This window comes from Engystomops pustulosus, chromosome 3 (assembly GCF_040894005.1).
Source record: "Engystomops pustulosus chromosome 3, aEngPut4.maternal, whole genome shotgun sequence".
Taxonomy (NCBI): domain Eukaryota; kingdom Metazoa; phylum Chordata; class Amphibia; order Anura; family Leptodactylidae; genus Engystomops; species Engystomops pustulosus.
The window spans coordinates 202,327,502-202,340,729 of record NC_092413.1 but is presented as its reverse complement, the minus strand read 5'-3'; the positions used below and the strand labels follow the sequence as shown (position 1 = coordinate 202,340,729).

At 48.1% G+C, this 13,228-nt stretch overlaps 1 protein-coding gene and 1 long non-coding RNA gene across 5 annotated transcripts in view; one reads left to right on the top strand and one right to left on the bottom strand.

Annotated features, from left to right (window-relative positions):
• Positions 1 to 2,729: 2,729 nt before the first annotated feature.
• LOC140122585 (uncharacterized) lies at positions 2,730 to 12,599 on the bottom strand. 2 transcript variants are annotated; one of them, XR_011854344.1, is made up of 4 exons: positions 12,398 to 12,599; positions 8,661 to 8,799; positions 8,342 to 8,556; positions 2,730 to 3,052 (listed from the first exon to the last, which is right to left on the bottom strand). It is a non-coding gene; the product is annotated as an uncharacterized lncRNA (long non-coding RNA). The 2 variants fall into 2 exon arrangements; XR_011854345.1 differs by having other exon boundaries at positions 12,413 to 12,599.
• Positions 12,532 to 13,228, top strand: part of NBAS (NBAS subunit of NRZ tethering complex) — a 415,971-nt gene continuing 415,274 nt past the window's right edge. For all 3 annotated transcript variants that reach the window (XM_072143606.1, XM_072143607.1, XM_072143605.1), the window contains exon 1: positions 12,532 to 12,685. In XM_072143606.1, the coding sequence (XP_071999707.1) occupies positions 12,584 to 12,685 (102 nt within the window). In that variant the 5' untranslated portion in view covers positions 12,532 to 12,583. The remainder of the gene's footprint in view (positions 12,686 to 13,228) is intronic.

The window sequence follows — 13,228 nt, the reverse complement described above, 5'->3', positions numbered from 1 at the left end:
AATAAACTGCTCACTTTTATTACTATTATAATTAAATATAGATCTAAGATTTATATTTTTTTTAGCTCTTGTAGTAAGGGCTGCAATTTTGTTCTTTTAAATCTGAGCATTAACATAAAAATGTAGTAAATGCAGTAAGCAATAAAGACTTAATAATAATAACCTTATTATATAGCACCAACATATTCTGTGGCGCTTTACAACTCATAAGAAGTTGAATTATTTTTTTTGTATGCATGTGTATCAGAATAGCGTCAAAAGAACATCATAAATTTGATTTACAAGTATACACTTCTATCTGTTTTCTTTAATTCAGGGCATATTTTTATAATAAATCTACCTTCAAACTTACTTTACTAAAGCTAGTATTAAAGGGGTTGTCTGACCGTTTTTAAAATTCTGCAGGTGGGCTGGGGAGGCTATAAAGTTTAAAAAGTGTTAAAACCGCGATACCGCGGTTTTAACACTAACGGGACTAAGCACCGGCACCAGCTCACCCTGAGCTGGTGCCCGGTGTTTGCATCTCATACCTACCTTCAGAAGTGGTAGGTTTCCTTTAAGAACTTAACTGCCTGTACAGCTTTGTTTTTTTTTAAAAAAATCCCTTCCCTCCCCGCCTCCTTTTCATTTTTTAAGGCTCTTTTTTTACATTTAAGAAAAATAGCCAGAACAAGGGGGAGGACTCTAAAATATTGATCTCAGTAAGGGCCATCTAGGAGCCCTAATCTGGTAGTGGGTTGACAGTACGAAAATATACAGCTCATAGTAACAGCTTTGTGACAACCTTATACAACAACAGGATAAAGCTGCTACACATAGAAACTTGGGCATGACTAGAAATCCTCCTAAACCTCCTAACCATCCCAGATTGTGTGAAAAAGTTTCAGATTTTTAGGCCTTTCAATCCGGGACAGGGGTGCTGTACATTCCATAATTTATTCTATATATAGGATAATTAATTTAACAGGGGGTAATATATTAAAATGTATTCAGGAAGAATATTGCATATATTATTATACATTTGGAAGGATTTCTTTTTATATAAGGAGGGACAGTATGTTGAGTTTTAATAAAAAAGGTATATATATTTAAGGAGCACTGTTATCCTGCAAGGGACTGTGGTATTTTTTGGGGTGCAGTGTGCAGATGTGCAGTCAGGAGCTCAGGACATCTGGAGGCAAATTTAAAGGAAATTTACCAACAGAATCACTGTAGTAGACGACTAGTCAGGGGTAGGGGTCAGGGGTGTTATCAATTAGTAATTCTATCTGCAAACTTTAATCAGGTTGTAGACAAAACTGAAGATTTGTCTGTACATGCAGTAGGCCAAATATAGCAGGGGAATATATGGAAACATAATATATGGAAACAATATCAAAATTGGTCATTAGGTCGTATTTGGGCCTGAAGAACCCCTTTGAATGTCTATGAACGCAGTTATCTCAAAATCATTGTGTTGCAGCAGGTTACAAGTATTATCATACCTGACACCCACTACAACATCTGAGCCAGCAACAGCACTGCGCAGTACATGGACAGTGCAGAGAGGCATGTTCATTTCTCTCTATTATGTCCATATTTGGTGAAATGTGTTAAATTGTTTCACAAACCTTTTAAAAAAGACATCACAAACTGGTAGAAATTATAGTGGACCCAGGTTTTACTTTACTAAACTACCAGCCCCCTAAGGCAGGGGATAAAATGTAATTTATAGAATTCCCTCTTTTATGTGAAATATCAACTATTTTCCTTTTAATAAATCCCCCCAAAGTAAGTCAAATATGATTCGTCTCATCCTATTTTCACATGAGATGAGTCAAGTTTAGTGGTTGCAGGGGAAATGTCACTAAAGAAGCCAATGGGGCAGATTTACTTACCCGGTCCATTCGCGATCCAGCGGCGCGTTCTCTGCGCTGGATTCGGGTCCGGACGGGATTTATTAAGGTAGTTCCTCCGCCGTCCACCAGGTGGCGCTGCTGCGCTGAAAAGCATCGGAACGCACTGGAGTTCACCGAGCCGGGCTGAGTGAAGGTAAGTGCAAGCTCCACAACAGATTTTTTTTTAAATGCGGCGGTTTTTCCAAATCTGTCGGGTTTTCGTTTGGCCACGCCCCCTGATTTCCGTCGCATGCATGCCAGCGCCGATGCGCCACAATCCAATCGCGTGCGCCAAAATCCAGGGGCAATTCAGGGGAAATCGGCGCAAATCGGACCCTTAGTAAATGACCCCCAATGTCTTCTGTTATTTAGCACCTAGAAACATGCTTTTTGTGTCATATTAAAGATAAGCAACTTATCTTTCAATATCACTTTGAATCAGTGATACAGACAGCAAAAGACATAGCTGGTAAACATCCATTATAGCCTTTATGTCCAGTTGTGTAGCTTACAGAACTGTAAAATGTGACCTGGAGGATGAGATTCTTATCTTTTATATGACACAAAAAGCATGGTTCTAGGTATAATGGAACCAGATAGGGGCTTCTGAAGTGAAACCACACCCGCAACCACTAAATGTGACTCACCTCTTCTCAAATGAGATGAGAAAAGTCATATTTGCCTGACTTTGGAGGAGATTTTTTTATAGGTAAACATAGAGATGTAGGGTGGGGCACCATGCTGCCCATTATATGGATGAAGATTCTGAGAATGTGATGATGATGACATTCAATGACTTGAATGAGGTGTCAATGACTAGGTTGATGAAGAAGATGAAGACAATGATGATGATAATTGGGATATCTGCTAACACAAGAGAAGATGTTATACAGTAGGTAAGAACAACAGGCATAAAATAATCATGATATACACATTGATCATAATCTCACCAATCTTTCCAGAATTTTGGGCGGTTTAATAACCTGGAGAGAGACGGCCATACTTGATGTTTGAGCTTTCTCCATCGGTCGCTGATGTACGAGAAACACCAGAAGATCTTCTGACCTTCAGGTGATATGGGAGGTTTCCGAGCTTCTCGTAGACAATCGTCGAAAATAATGGATGCTTATATTGAAGCCAAATGCCAGGCGGGTTTCAGCATCTTTGCACATGAGCTGAGGGGAAACATAAAAATCATGTGACTGAGGACATCAGGAACGACAAGGAAGAATCTCTATGATGTGCAACATCCCCCACCGGGGCCTAGCCCTTTGACGGTGAGGCCTGGAGACAGCCGGGGCCCGCAGTACCGGAGTGGCTGGCGGTTGCGGCCTAAGCACGCTATTGTCACGGTGCTTGGTACGGGGAAACCGGAGGGCTGTCCTACAGCCTGGCAGGCTCCAGCAGGGTGGTGTTGGCAAGAAAAGATGAGGGAGAGGCTGCTATAGCGGATCTCCCTGGGGCAACCCCTTAATGTCCCGAGTGTGAGTCTCTGGGTGATGGACAGGGTGCCGGTGATGAAGGCAGCCGTATTAGCAGGGACCAGACGGAGACAGAAGTTGAAGAAAACAACTTACAGTTCTTTATTTGAACCGCAGGAACCGCAGCAAACGTGCCTTTAACAGGTAGGTAGGGTGCTGAGATGTGAGTTGGAGGGAGCCTCAGGAGATAGTTCACCAGCCTGGAAGTAGAGGGCAGGCTGGGAGGCAGCTGTGTCCTGGTAGGAAGCTTCAGCTTGTCCTGTAGGGCTTCAGGTATCACCTTCAAAGGTAAGATGATACCCCTTTTCCTCACTACACTAACTCTAGTCTAATGCTCCACTCTTCAGAGGCAGGGGCTAGGCTCTTCCTGCTCTGGTATGGGCTAGACAGAGATTGCTCACTCACTCACTGATTCTCCTACAACAGAATCTCTCTGAAAAGATCTCTGGAAAGAACCAGAACATTCCTGGCCAGAGGGTTTTATTACTTCCCTTTGGTCAGGTGGTGGCTGCTCCTCCAATCACATCTCAGCTTACAGAGCACAGGATGTAACACATATCATTGGATAACAGCATCTTGCATTATACAAAATACTTAACCTCTGCCTTGCCAGGCAGGATTCACCACTGCAATATCCCTATGTCCTATCAGAACCATGTTGTGTAATGGGATTACATGCAGGTGGGACGTATTCGCAAACCCTCCCTCGCCATTGCATCGGCGAGGGTGTTGCATACCCCGGGGGCAATTGAAAGAGCCGCCCTCGGCTCGACTACAGATGGTTTGGGGCTCAGAGGGGGCTAAGGGCACTTCTGGGAAGTGCAGGCTATGTGAGGTGTAGGGACAAACCGCCCATGGTCCTGGAGACAGGCACCTGGGTTGGTGTCGGACTAAGACAAAACATGTAGCTGTATGACAGTTGGTCGCTGACGCCATTAAACCGAACTGTACAGTAGGAAAGGTGTGGTGTCATGTCCTGTAATCCACTCCTTGCACCAAGGCCTGTATATTTGTTTTATCAACGCTTCTTCCCTGGCGGCAATTATATAGTGTATATATGCATACATTGGCATATGTGACACAATAAAACATTGTACTACATAGAGACGGCCCGACGCAGCCACACTACAACCTGAAAAGCCTATGAAAGGGTTAATGCAGACTACTGGCATATATGACAGTGTGCAAACAGGTTAATTCACATTGGCTTAGGAGCCCAATGGGTACACATCTTATAACATAACGTTACAGATAGATAGGCTACTCAGAGTAGCACGGTAGCAAATGTCTCTTTTCCTGCAAAGAAAAGGCATAAAAAGTGCAAACAGAATGTCCATACCTAAAAAGGAAGGCATTAAGTGCAGAATAATAGTCAATAGCAATAGCAACTTTTCCCTGGAGTATCTGGCAAAAGTCTCACAGAAGGTCTCTACTGACAAAGTCCATCTTCTGGGTACAGCCCTTGAGGTGGGGAAAAGTGCACTGAGAAGCAAAGGGTCTCCTCTTTTTTTGGAGAGGGACAGAGTCCTTTGAAGCAATCTCTGCTGTGGCAGAGGAAGGGTGCTATCATAGCACATGACAGTGTATAATCTCTTGACTGAGATAAATAAGGGTAAGAGTCTCAGGACTGTCTCTGGCTCTTTGGGGAAAATGGAGCTATACATACAATATGTACAAAGTACCTGGAGAGGGCTACAGCCCTTCAGGGATTAGTCAGTATCGCTGGGTTCAGCAAAGACAGGATCCAGCTCCTGCAGGGAATCCTGTGCGTCCTCAGCGGAAGCAGGTGCCGGCTGGGGACACCCGGTGACAGCAGTGGGTACTGCAGGTGCAGCAACATCCTCCGAACCTTCAGGGGGAGGAGCGCTGTCGCCCGGGGTGTCGGCTGTTCCAGCCGGGGGCTCAACTGAGCCAGGGACCACAGAGGGGTCCAGGAAAAAATAAACGGAGTCCAGCGGCCGCGCCGCGGCTCCTTCCAGCTCCGGTTCTTCCGGGGCCGGGTCATCACCCCATTGGTAACCGGCAAGGGGAGATGCGGGCCTAGATGGAACCTCCGGACAAGGTTCACTAGCCGGGATGTCTTCTCCCACAGAAGAGCCGCGGGACCTGGCAATGCTCCCGGCAGGGGAATCGGTGGGGGTGGCGCCCTGTATCATGCCCAGCCCATGGATGGCAATGGGACCCGTACTCACAATTACTGTGGATGGGGCATTCACGTGGGTCACCGCCCGGGGACTTGCAGCCGAGGAGGAAGAGGTGTTCGGAGACTCCGGCCACTCGTCGTCCTCATACCAGTCGTCCTGCGGGAAGTAGCGGTCCTCGTCGGAATCGGGGATCCGGATCACGCCAGCCGCCCAGGGTCCTCGAGGTCCTTCCTGCAGGGAGAACTCGATACACTCTCCCGGCTTCAGGTTGTGCAGGCTCTCCGGCAGATCAGGCCTCTTGACGGACCGGCGGGGTATAAATACTTCCCGTCCGGTATAGTCCTGGGTAGCGAAGCCATAGCCCTTCCGCTTGTCGAAGAACCTGACCATGCCGGTGGTGCGGTTCTTCTCGACCCAAGCTCCAGCTGTAGATCGACCGGCCATGTACCGCTGGGCCTCCTTTTCTCGGCGTCGCTGGTCCGAGACAGCGTCTCGGAGTCGCCGGCGGGCGGCCTCACCTCGGCCTTGAGGCTGCGGAGGTTTCGGCGCTGGGGCTCGTGGCTCCGGTTCGGGTTCGGATCTCCTTGGACGACAGGTAGGTGCCGGAACAGGAGCAGGAACCACCGGAGGGTCAGGAACCACTACAGCGGGGCTAGCAGGCCGCGCAACAGGAGTAGTAGGCCTCGGAGCAGGTGGAACGGCCACACTAGGCCCAGGCGTTGGCTCAGCAGGAGTCGGGGCCTCCCCACGTGGCGCCTCCACGTGGACCCGCGGTACCGGGATGGTAGCCGGGATGGGGACGAGGAACCGCCCGGATGGAATTTGATACTGCGTCACCGTTTGGTAGCATGTCCTGGTGACGAAGGCCCGAGTCAATCCTCGGTGCAGCCGATGTCCAGCGGAGGGTCTTCGGACAGGCTGCGCAGAGACCACCACCATAGTCTCTAAGACCTCATAAAACTCCGGACGCTCCACAGGAGGGAAAGGCGGAGAACCCCACATGGCGTTGTCCTCTCTGTCCAAAGTCCACTCCAGTTCTGGCGCTTCTCTGAGGCAGGGCAGGAAGTCCGCCTCGAGCCAGTGGGAGGAGTCCGAGTCCTTCCCGCCAAGAGCTGTGGCGGGCTCTAATTTTTCCTGCGCCACAGGAGGCGGGGTTCGCGCCCTTCGCGCGTGGGTGGAGCTTGATGCGTCATCTGGGTTTCCCGCCAGTGAAGGTTTTGGCGGGCTTGAATTATTTGCTGCGCCACAGTTCCTGAGGTAAAAATCTTCGGGCGCGGCAGCGCCAGATGTAGCAGAGCTGGTACAGTTCTTGCCAGGATTAACCTCTGGAGTGCGGGAGCGGCGCTCGACCGCACGTGGCAGCAGTATAACACAGTTCATTCCAGAAACGTACAAGTCCTTAGGCCTAAACCCGGATGGCAGCAGGGTTAGGCCGCACAGTCTTTTAATAAAGGAAAGTCTTTAGTGCCAGGATAAGGCACAGAAGTAATAATCCTGTTCGTGACGCCACTTGCAACATCCCCCACCGGGGCCTAGCCCTTTGACGGTGAGGCCTGGAGACAGCCGGGGCCCGCAGTACCGGAGTGGCTGGCGGTTGCGGCCTAAGCACGCTATTGTCACGGTGCTTGGTACGGGGAAACCGGAGGGCTGTCCTACAGCCTGGCAGGCTCCAGCAGGGTGGTGTTGGCAAGAAAAGATGAGGGAGAGGCTGCTATAGCGGATCTCCCTGGGGCAACCCCTTAATGTCCCGAGTGTGAGTCTCTGGGTGATGGACAGGGTGCCGGTGATGAAGGCAGCCGTATTAGCAGGGACCAGACGGAGACAGAAGTTGAAGAAAACAACTTACAGTTCTTTATTTGAACCGCAGGAACCGCAGCAAACGTGCCTTTAACAGGTAGGTAGGTAGGGTGCTGAGATGTGAGTTGGAGGGAGCCTCAGGAGATAGTTCACCAGCCTGGAAGTAGAGGGCAGGCTGGGAGGCAGCTGTGTCCTGGTAGGAAGCTTCAGCTTGTCCTGTAGGGCTTCAGGTATCACCTTCAAAGGTAAGATGATACCCCTTTTCCTCACTACACTAACTCTAGTCTAATGCTCCACTCTTCAGAGGCAGGGGCTAGGCTCTTCCTGCTCTGGTATGGGCTAGACAGAGATTGCTCACTCACTCACTGATTCTCCTACAACAGAATCTCTCTGAAAAGATCTCTGGAAAGAACCAGAACATTCCTGGCCAGAGGGTTTTATTACTTCCCTTTGGTCAGGTGGTGGCTGCTCCTCCAATCACATCTCAGCTTACAGAGCACAGGATGTAACACATATCATTGGATAACAGCATCTTGCATTATACAAAATACTTAACCTCTGCCTTGCCAGGCAGGATTCACCACTGCAATATCCCTATGTCCTATCAGAACCATGTTGTGTAATGGGATTACATGCAGGTGGGACGTATTCGCAAACCCTCCCTCGCCATTGCATCGGCGAGGGTGTTGCAGATGCGTCCATCAGTTTTTCCAGGTAGTGACCACTCACCTGGTCAATCACTTCCTTTAGATCTGGGGAGAGCTCCTCTGGATACACTGGGTGGTCATGGAGCACTGACTCCTTTAATGTTGCCCAGTGGCCCTCAACATTGAAGGGATATTTCCCAGTTGCCATTCTGAACGTACTGGGGCTCATTTACTAAGGGTCCGCGGACCGCATTTTCGTCGGGTTTCCCCGCAATTTCCTTGTTGCGTCGCATTTAACGGGTTTTTGGTGCACACGATCGGATTTTGGTGCCGGCTTTCACATGACACAAATTGGGATTTAACATTGCAAATTGTGTCGCAAGACATGCACTTACCTACACCGCAAAGAAAAAGGTGAACTCCGGCGGACCTCAGCAGGAAGCGACAGATGAAGGATCAGGGCGCACGATGTTGGTGAATCGCGCCGGACTTTATCTACGTCGGACCATCCAGATTGGGGATCGTGAAAAGACCGGGTAAGTAAATGTGCCCCAATGACTCCCAGTGAGAACCAGTCGACAGCTGAATCGTACTGATCCTGGCTAAAGATCTGTGACCACGTGGAAAGGGAGGGAGAACAAAACAGTCATTAATAGGAACGATAAAGTCTTATAATGTCATGAGGTATTATAGAACTTAGAACTTGTTCCTCACCTCAGGAGCCATATACTTCCTAGCTCCAACACATCCAGAGGTTTTATTATCTCCATTCACATTGGTGGCACAGAGGCCATAACCTCCAATTTTAATATAGCTGGTGCTGTCCAGAAAAATATTCTCTGGTGTGATGTCACTAAAGAAATATACAAAAAATATAGAGAATGAATGAATTTGCCACCCTATTGATTTCTACATATGGAGCACAACTCCACACTGTGTCCCTAAAAATATGACTGAAATATCACTGAAAGTACCATATATACTCGAGTATAAGCCTAGTTTTTCAGCAGAAAAAATGTGCTGAAAACCCAAACTCGGCTTATACTCGGGTAAAAAATATATCAGAACTCACCTTTCCGGCTTCCCCCGCTGCTGGCTATATACTGGGGAAGGGGGCTGGCTATATACTGGGGCAGGAGGCTGGCTATATACTGGGGGATATGGGGTGGCAGGCTCTATACTGGGGGGCAGGTGCTGGCTATATACTATAGGGCAGGATCCAGCATGCTATATACTGGGGAGGCTGTGACCAATGCATTTCCCACCCTCGGCTTATACTCGAGTCAATATGTTTTCCCAGTTTTTTTTTGGTAAAATTAGGGGCCTCGGCTTATACTTGGGTCGGCTTATACTCAAGTATATACGGCTATATTGTCCCATCTTAAGACGCACATAGGGGCAGATTTATCAAGCTGTCTTAAAGTCTGAACATTTCTAGTTGCCCATGGCAACCAATCACTGCTCCCCTTTAAACTATTCATGAGCACTGGTAAAATGAAAGCTGATTGGTTGCCATGGGCAACTAGAAATATTCTGACTTTCAGAAAGCCTCTTCCGTACTGTCCTCCATTTTGCTATCTTATCACAAAATCCCACACATAGATCATGTTGTCCAACAGCTCCTTCACACCATTGAGCTTGCGCTCAGTACAGGATCTAGTGAGAGGACAGTAGTGATGGGAAGTCTGAGTCTTTATAGTACTGCCGGATCATTAGGGTCAGCTTACTATAAAGAGCCGGCACTTCTGGCTTCCGAACAGCTCCCTATGTAATTACACAGGGAGAGATTTTCAGGTAGGCAGCCACCCCACTCTACTTTAACCCAGAATTTTTGCGTTAAAAGGGCGTGACCCAGAAATAGATTTGGGGCAGGGCTAAGCGATCCATTGGCTCTTAGCCAGGACTGTTGTCATTCACCCCAATGACCCAGCTCTTAGAGATGGTTTGTTCGCGAGTGACCCATCACTAAAGGACAGAGATGTTGAAGAGTGAAGGAAGGATCGGAACAGGAGGTATGCGATTACTTTTATGGTAACTAAGTACAGGCAGTCCCCGGGTTACATACAAGATAGGGTCTGTAGGTTTGTTCTTAAGTTGAATTTGTATGTAAGTCAGAACTGTATATTTTATCATTGTAATCCCAGCCAGAACTTTTTTGGTCTCTGTGACAATTGGATTTTAAAAATGTTGGGTTGTCATAAGAACCAGGATTAACAATAAAGCTTCATTACAGACGCCTGTGATAACTGTTATGGCTGTTTATTGTAGCCTAGGACTAAAGTACAATAAATTACCAATATCCAGAGGTCCGTATGTAACGAGGGGTCGTATGTAAGTCGAGTGTTCTTAAGTAGGGGACCGCCTGTAGATGTTCACATACAGTGCTCTTTCCCATAAAAGGAAACCGCAGGTGGTCAGACCTATGACATAGGGGGACTCCTGTTTTACTAATCACTGCCAATCCCAGGGGTAAGACCTATGTATGTATGAGTACAGTTAGTAGTACACTCTTTAAGTAAATGCATATTGATTTTACACCAGGAGTCTCTCCTCCTTCTATGTTCAAGCACAAGGTGGCAATAAATAAAAAAAGGCATTAATCCCCTGAAGGCAGATCATGCCGCACCATGGGAGCCCGAGCCTGCGGGGAAGTACGGAGAGCGGTTTTTATTAGCTAACGTTATTTTATTGCACTGATGATTATAAAGAGCCCGGGGCCCATTTATGAGGAGCAGGCATATCCCTTAAATAAGTAACAATAGTGTAAGTGCTGCCGTGATGAATAGAAGGTATTAAATGGGAAATTTATCTTCCCCAGAATTCTGGAAATACATTTCATGACGCTAAATAAATTATACAGGAAACATTTATCATTGTGTAACCTAAATTGGATTTCTGTACAAAATATTAATTCCTCCACAGTGTAATGTTTCTATACATTGATTATGACTGAGGGTGATGCAGGCTCTTGTTTTATGACTCGGCCATGTATTTGGTTTGCATATATTCCATTAATAATCATTACATATGTACTTTTATTGTTATAGCTTGGGGGCATTTACATACTGTATACACCTCAGTAGAAAAACTAACCAGCAGTATGAGGGTCTTTTACAAGAACATTATATACTTGTTAGGCTATATTCACATTGCATATTATGGATATACACCCGGAAAGCTCATTTTTTCAATAGTTTATATCGTCAGGCGGGGAGTGGGTGGTGGTGGGGTTGAGCGTTAGCCATAGGCTGTTCTGGAGGTCTGCAGTATCGGCCATATTCTGGTCCTTAAAGTCTGCAATGTCAGAAATAGTTTGGTCAGGGATGTCTACATTGTCAGTCATAATCTGGTTAGAGGTGTCTATAGTATTAACCATAGTCTGGTCTGGGGTGTCTACAGTGTGAGCCATAGTCTGTTCAGGGGAGTCTACAGTGTGAGCCATAGTCGGGTCATTGGAGGTCTGCAGTGTCATCCATAGTCTGGTCAAGGGGCTCTACAGTGTCAGCCATAGTCTGGTCAAGGGGGGTTTACAGTGTCAGCCATAGTCTGGTCAGGGATGTCTACAGTGTCAGCCATAATCTGGTCAGGGGTGTCTTCAGTATCAGCCATAGTCTAGTTAGGAGGGTCCACAATGTCACCCATAATCTGGTCACTGGTGTCTACAGTGTCAGTCATTGTCTGGTCAGAAATGTCTACAGTGTCAGCCAAAGTCTGGTCAGGGGTGTCTTCAGTGTCAGCCATAGTCTGGTCAGGAGTGTCTTCAGTGATAGCCATAGTCTGGTCAGGGGGTCTACAGTGTCAGCCATAGTCTGGTCAGGGGGCTTTGCAGTGTCAGCTATAGTCTGGTCAGGGGGGGCTACAGTATCAGCCATAGTCTGGTCAGGGCGGTCTGCAGCGTCAGCCATAGTCTGGTTAGGGGTGTCTACAGTGTCAGCCATAGTCTGGTCAGGGATGTCTACAGTGTCAGCCATATTCTGGTCAGAAATGTCTACAGTGTCAGCCATAGTCTGGTCAGGGGGGACTGCAGTGTCAGCCATAGTCTGGTCAGGGGGGACTGCAGTGTCAGCCATAGTCTGGTCAGAGGTGTCTTCAGTGTCAGCCATAGTCTGGTCAGGGGGGACTGCAGTGTCAGCCATAGTCTGGTCAGGGGGGTCTTCAGCGTCAGCCATAGTCTGGTCAGGGTGGGTCTACAGTGTTGGCCATAGTCTGGTCTATAGGTTAAAGTTTATTGGAAGAGGAAAATAATGCACCCCTTTTTAATATGTCTTATAAAAACCTGCAATAAATGCATTTGTAGTGTGTCTCATAATGATTTTTTTCGGTGCAAACCTTGTGAAAATAAAAATATTTGCAAATAATAAATAAAATTAATTTCTTTTTTGGAGAAGGTAAAAAAATGTAGTTATTGTGCTTGTGTTTCTTTGCTTAATTTTTTTTGTAAGTTTTTCTACCTCTTTCCAGTTTACCATTAATTAACCATAGTGACTTGTCATCACGGAGAGCGGGCGTTTTGTAGCGTTTGTTTCTGTAAACAGTGAAAACGCCGCGTCATCATTTCTCCTCTCTGGTAAATACGGATGTCGCTGTATGTCCCTCCTCGGCCGCCGTACACATCTAGTCCACAGCCAGCAGTAAAGATGGCGGCGCCTATGGACACGGCTGCCAGCGGGAATAGTGAAGAAAACATTCTGTATGATCTGTTAATAAACACAGAGTGGCCCCCGGAGCCCGATGTGCAGGTGAGGGGGAGCCGGGCGCAGTGTAGGGTGTTATACATAGGAGCTGTGCCCGGGTGACAGTACAGCACACACAGGTGGATGGGGAGGACACGTAGCACAGGAGCTGACAAGTGCGGAGGCTGAGTAATGGAAGCACAGCTGGCACTGGACTTACACACAGCACAATAGACATGTCTGACTCTTTTGCCATTAGAGGTTGTCCCCCCCCTCCCTTCTAGTCGCTGTGCCCGCCAGGGGCTGTCCGCCTTCTAGTTGCTGTGCCCGCCAGAGGCTGCCCCCCCTCACTAGTGGCTGTGCCCGCCAGGGGCTGCCCCCCCCTCTAGTGGCTGTGCCCGCCAGGGGCTGTCCCCCCCCTCTAGCGGCTGTGCCCGCCAGGGGCTGTCCCCCCCTCTAGCGGCTGTGCCCGCCAGGGGCTGTCCCCCCCTCTAGCGGCTGTGCCCGCCAGGGGCTGTCCCCCCCTCTAGCGGCTGTGCCCGCCAGGGGCTGTCCCCCCCTCTAGCGGCTGTGCCCGCCAGGGGCTGTCCCCCCCTCTAGCGGCTGTGC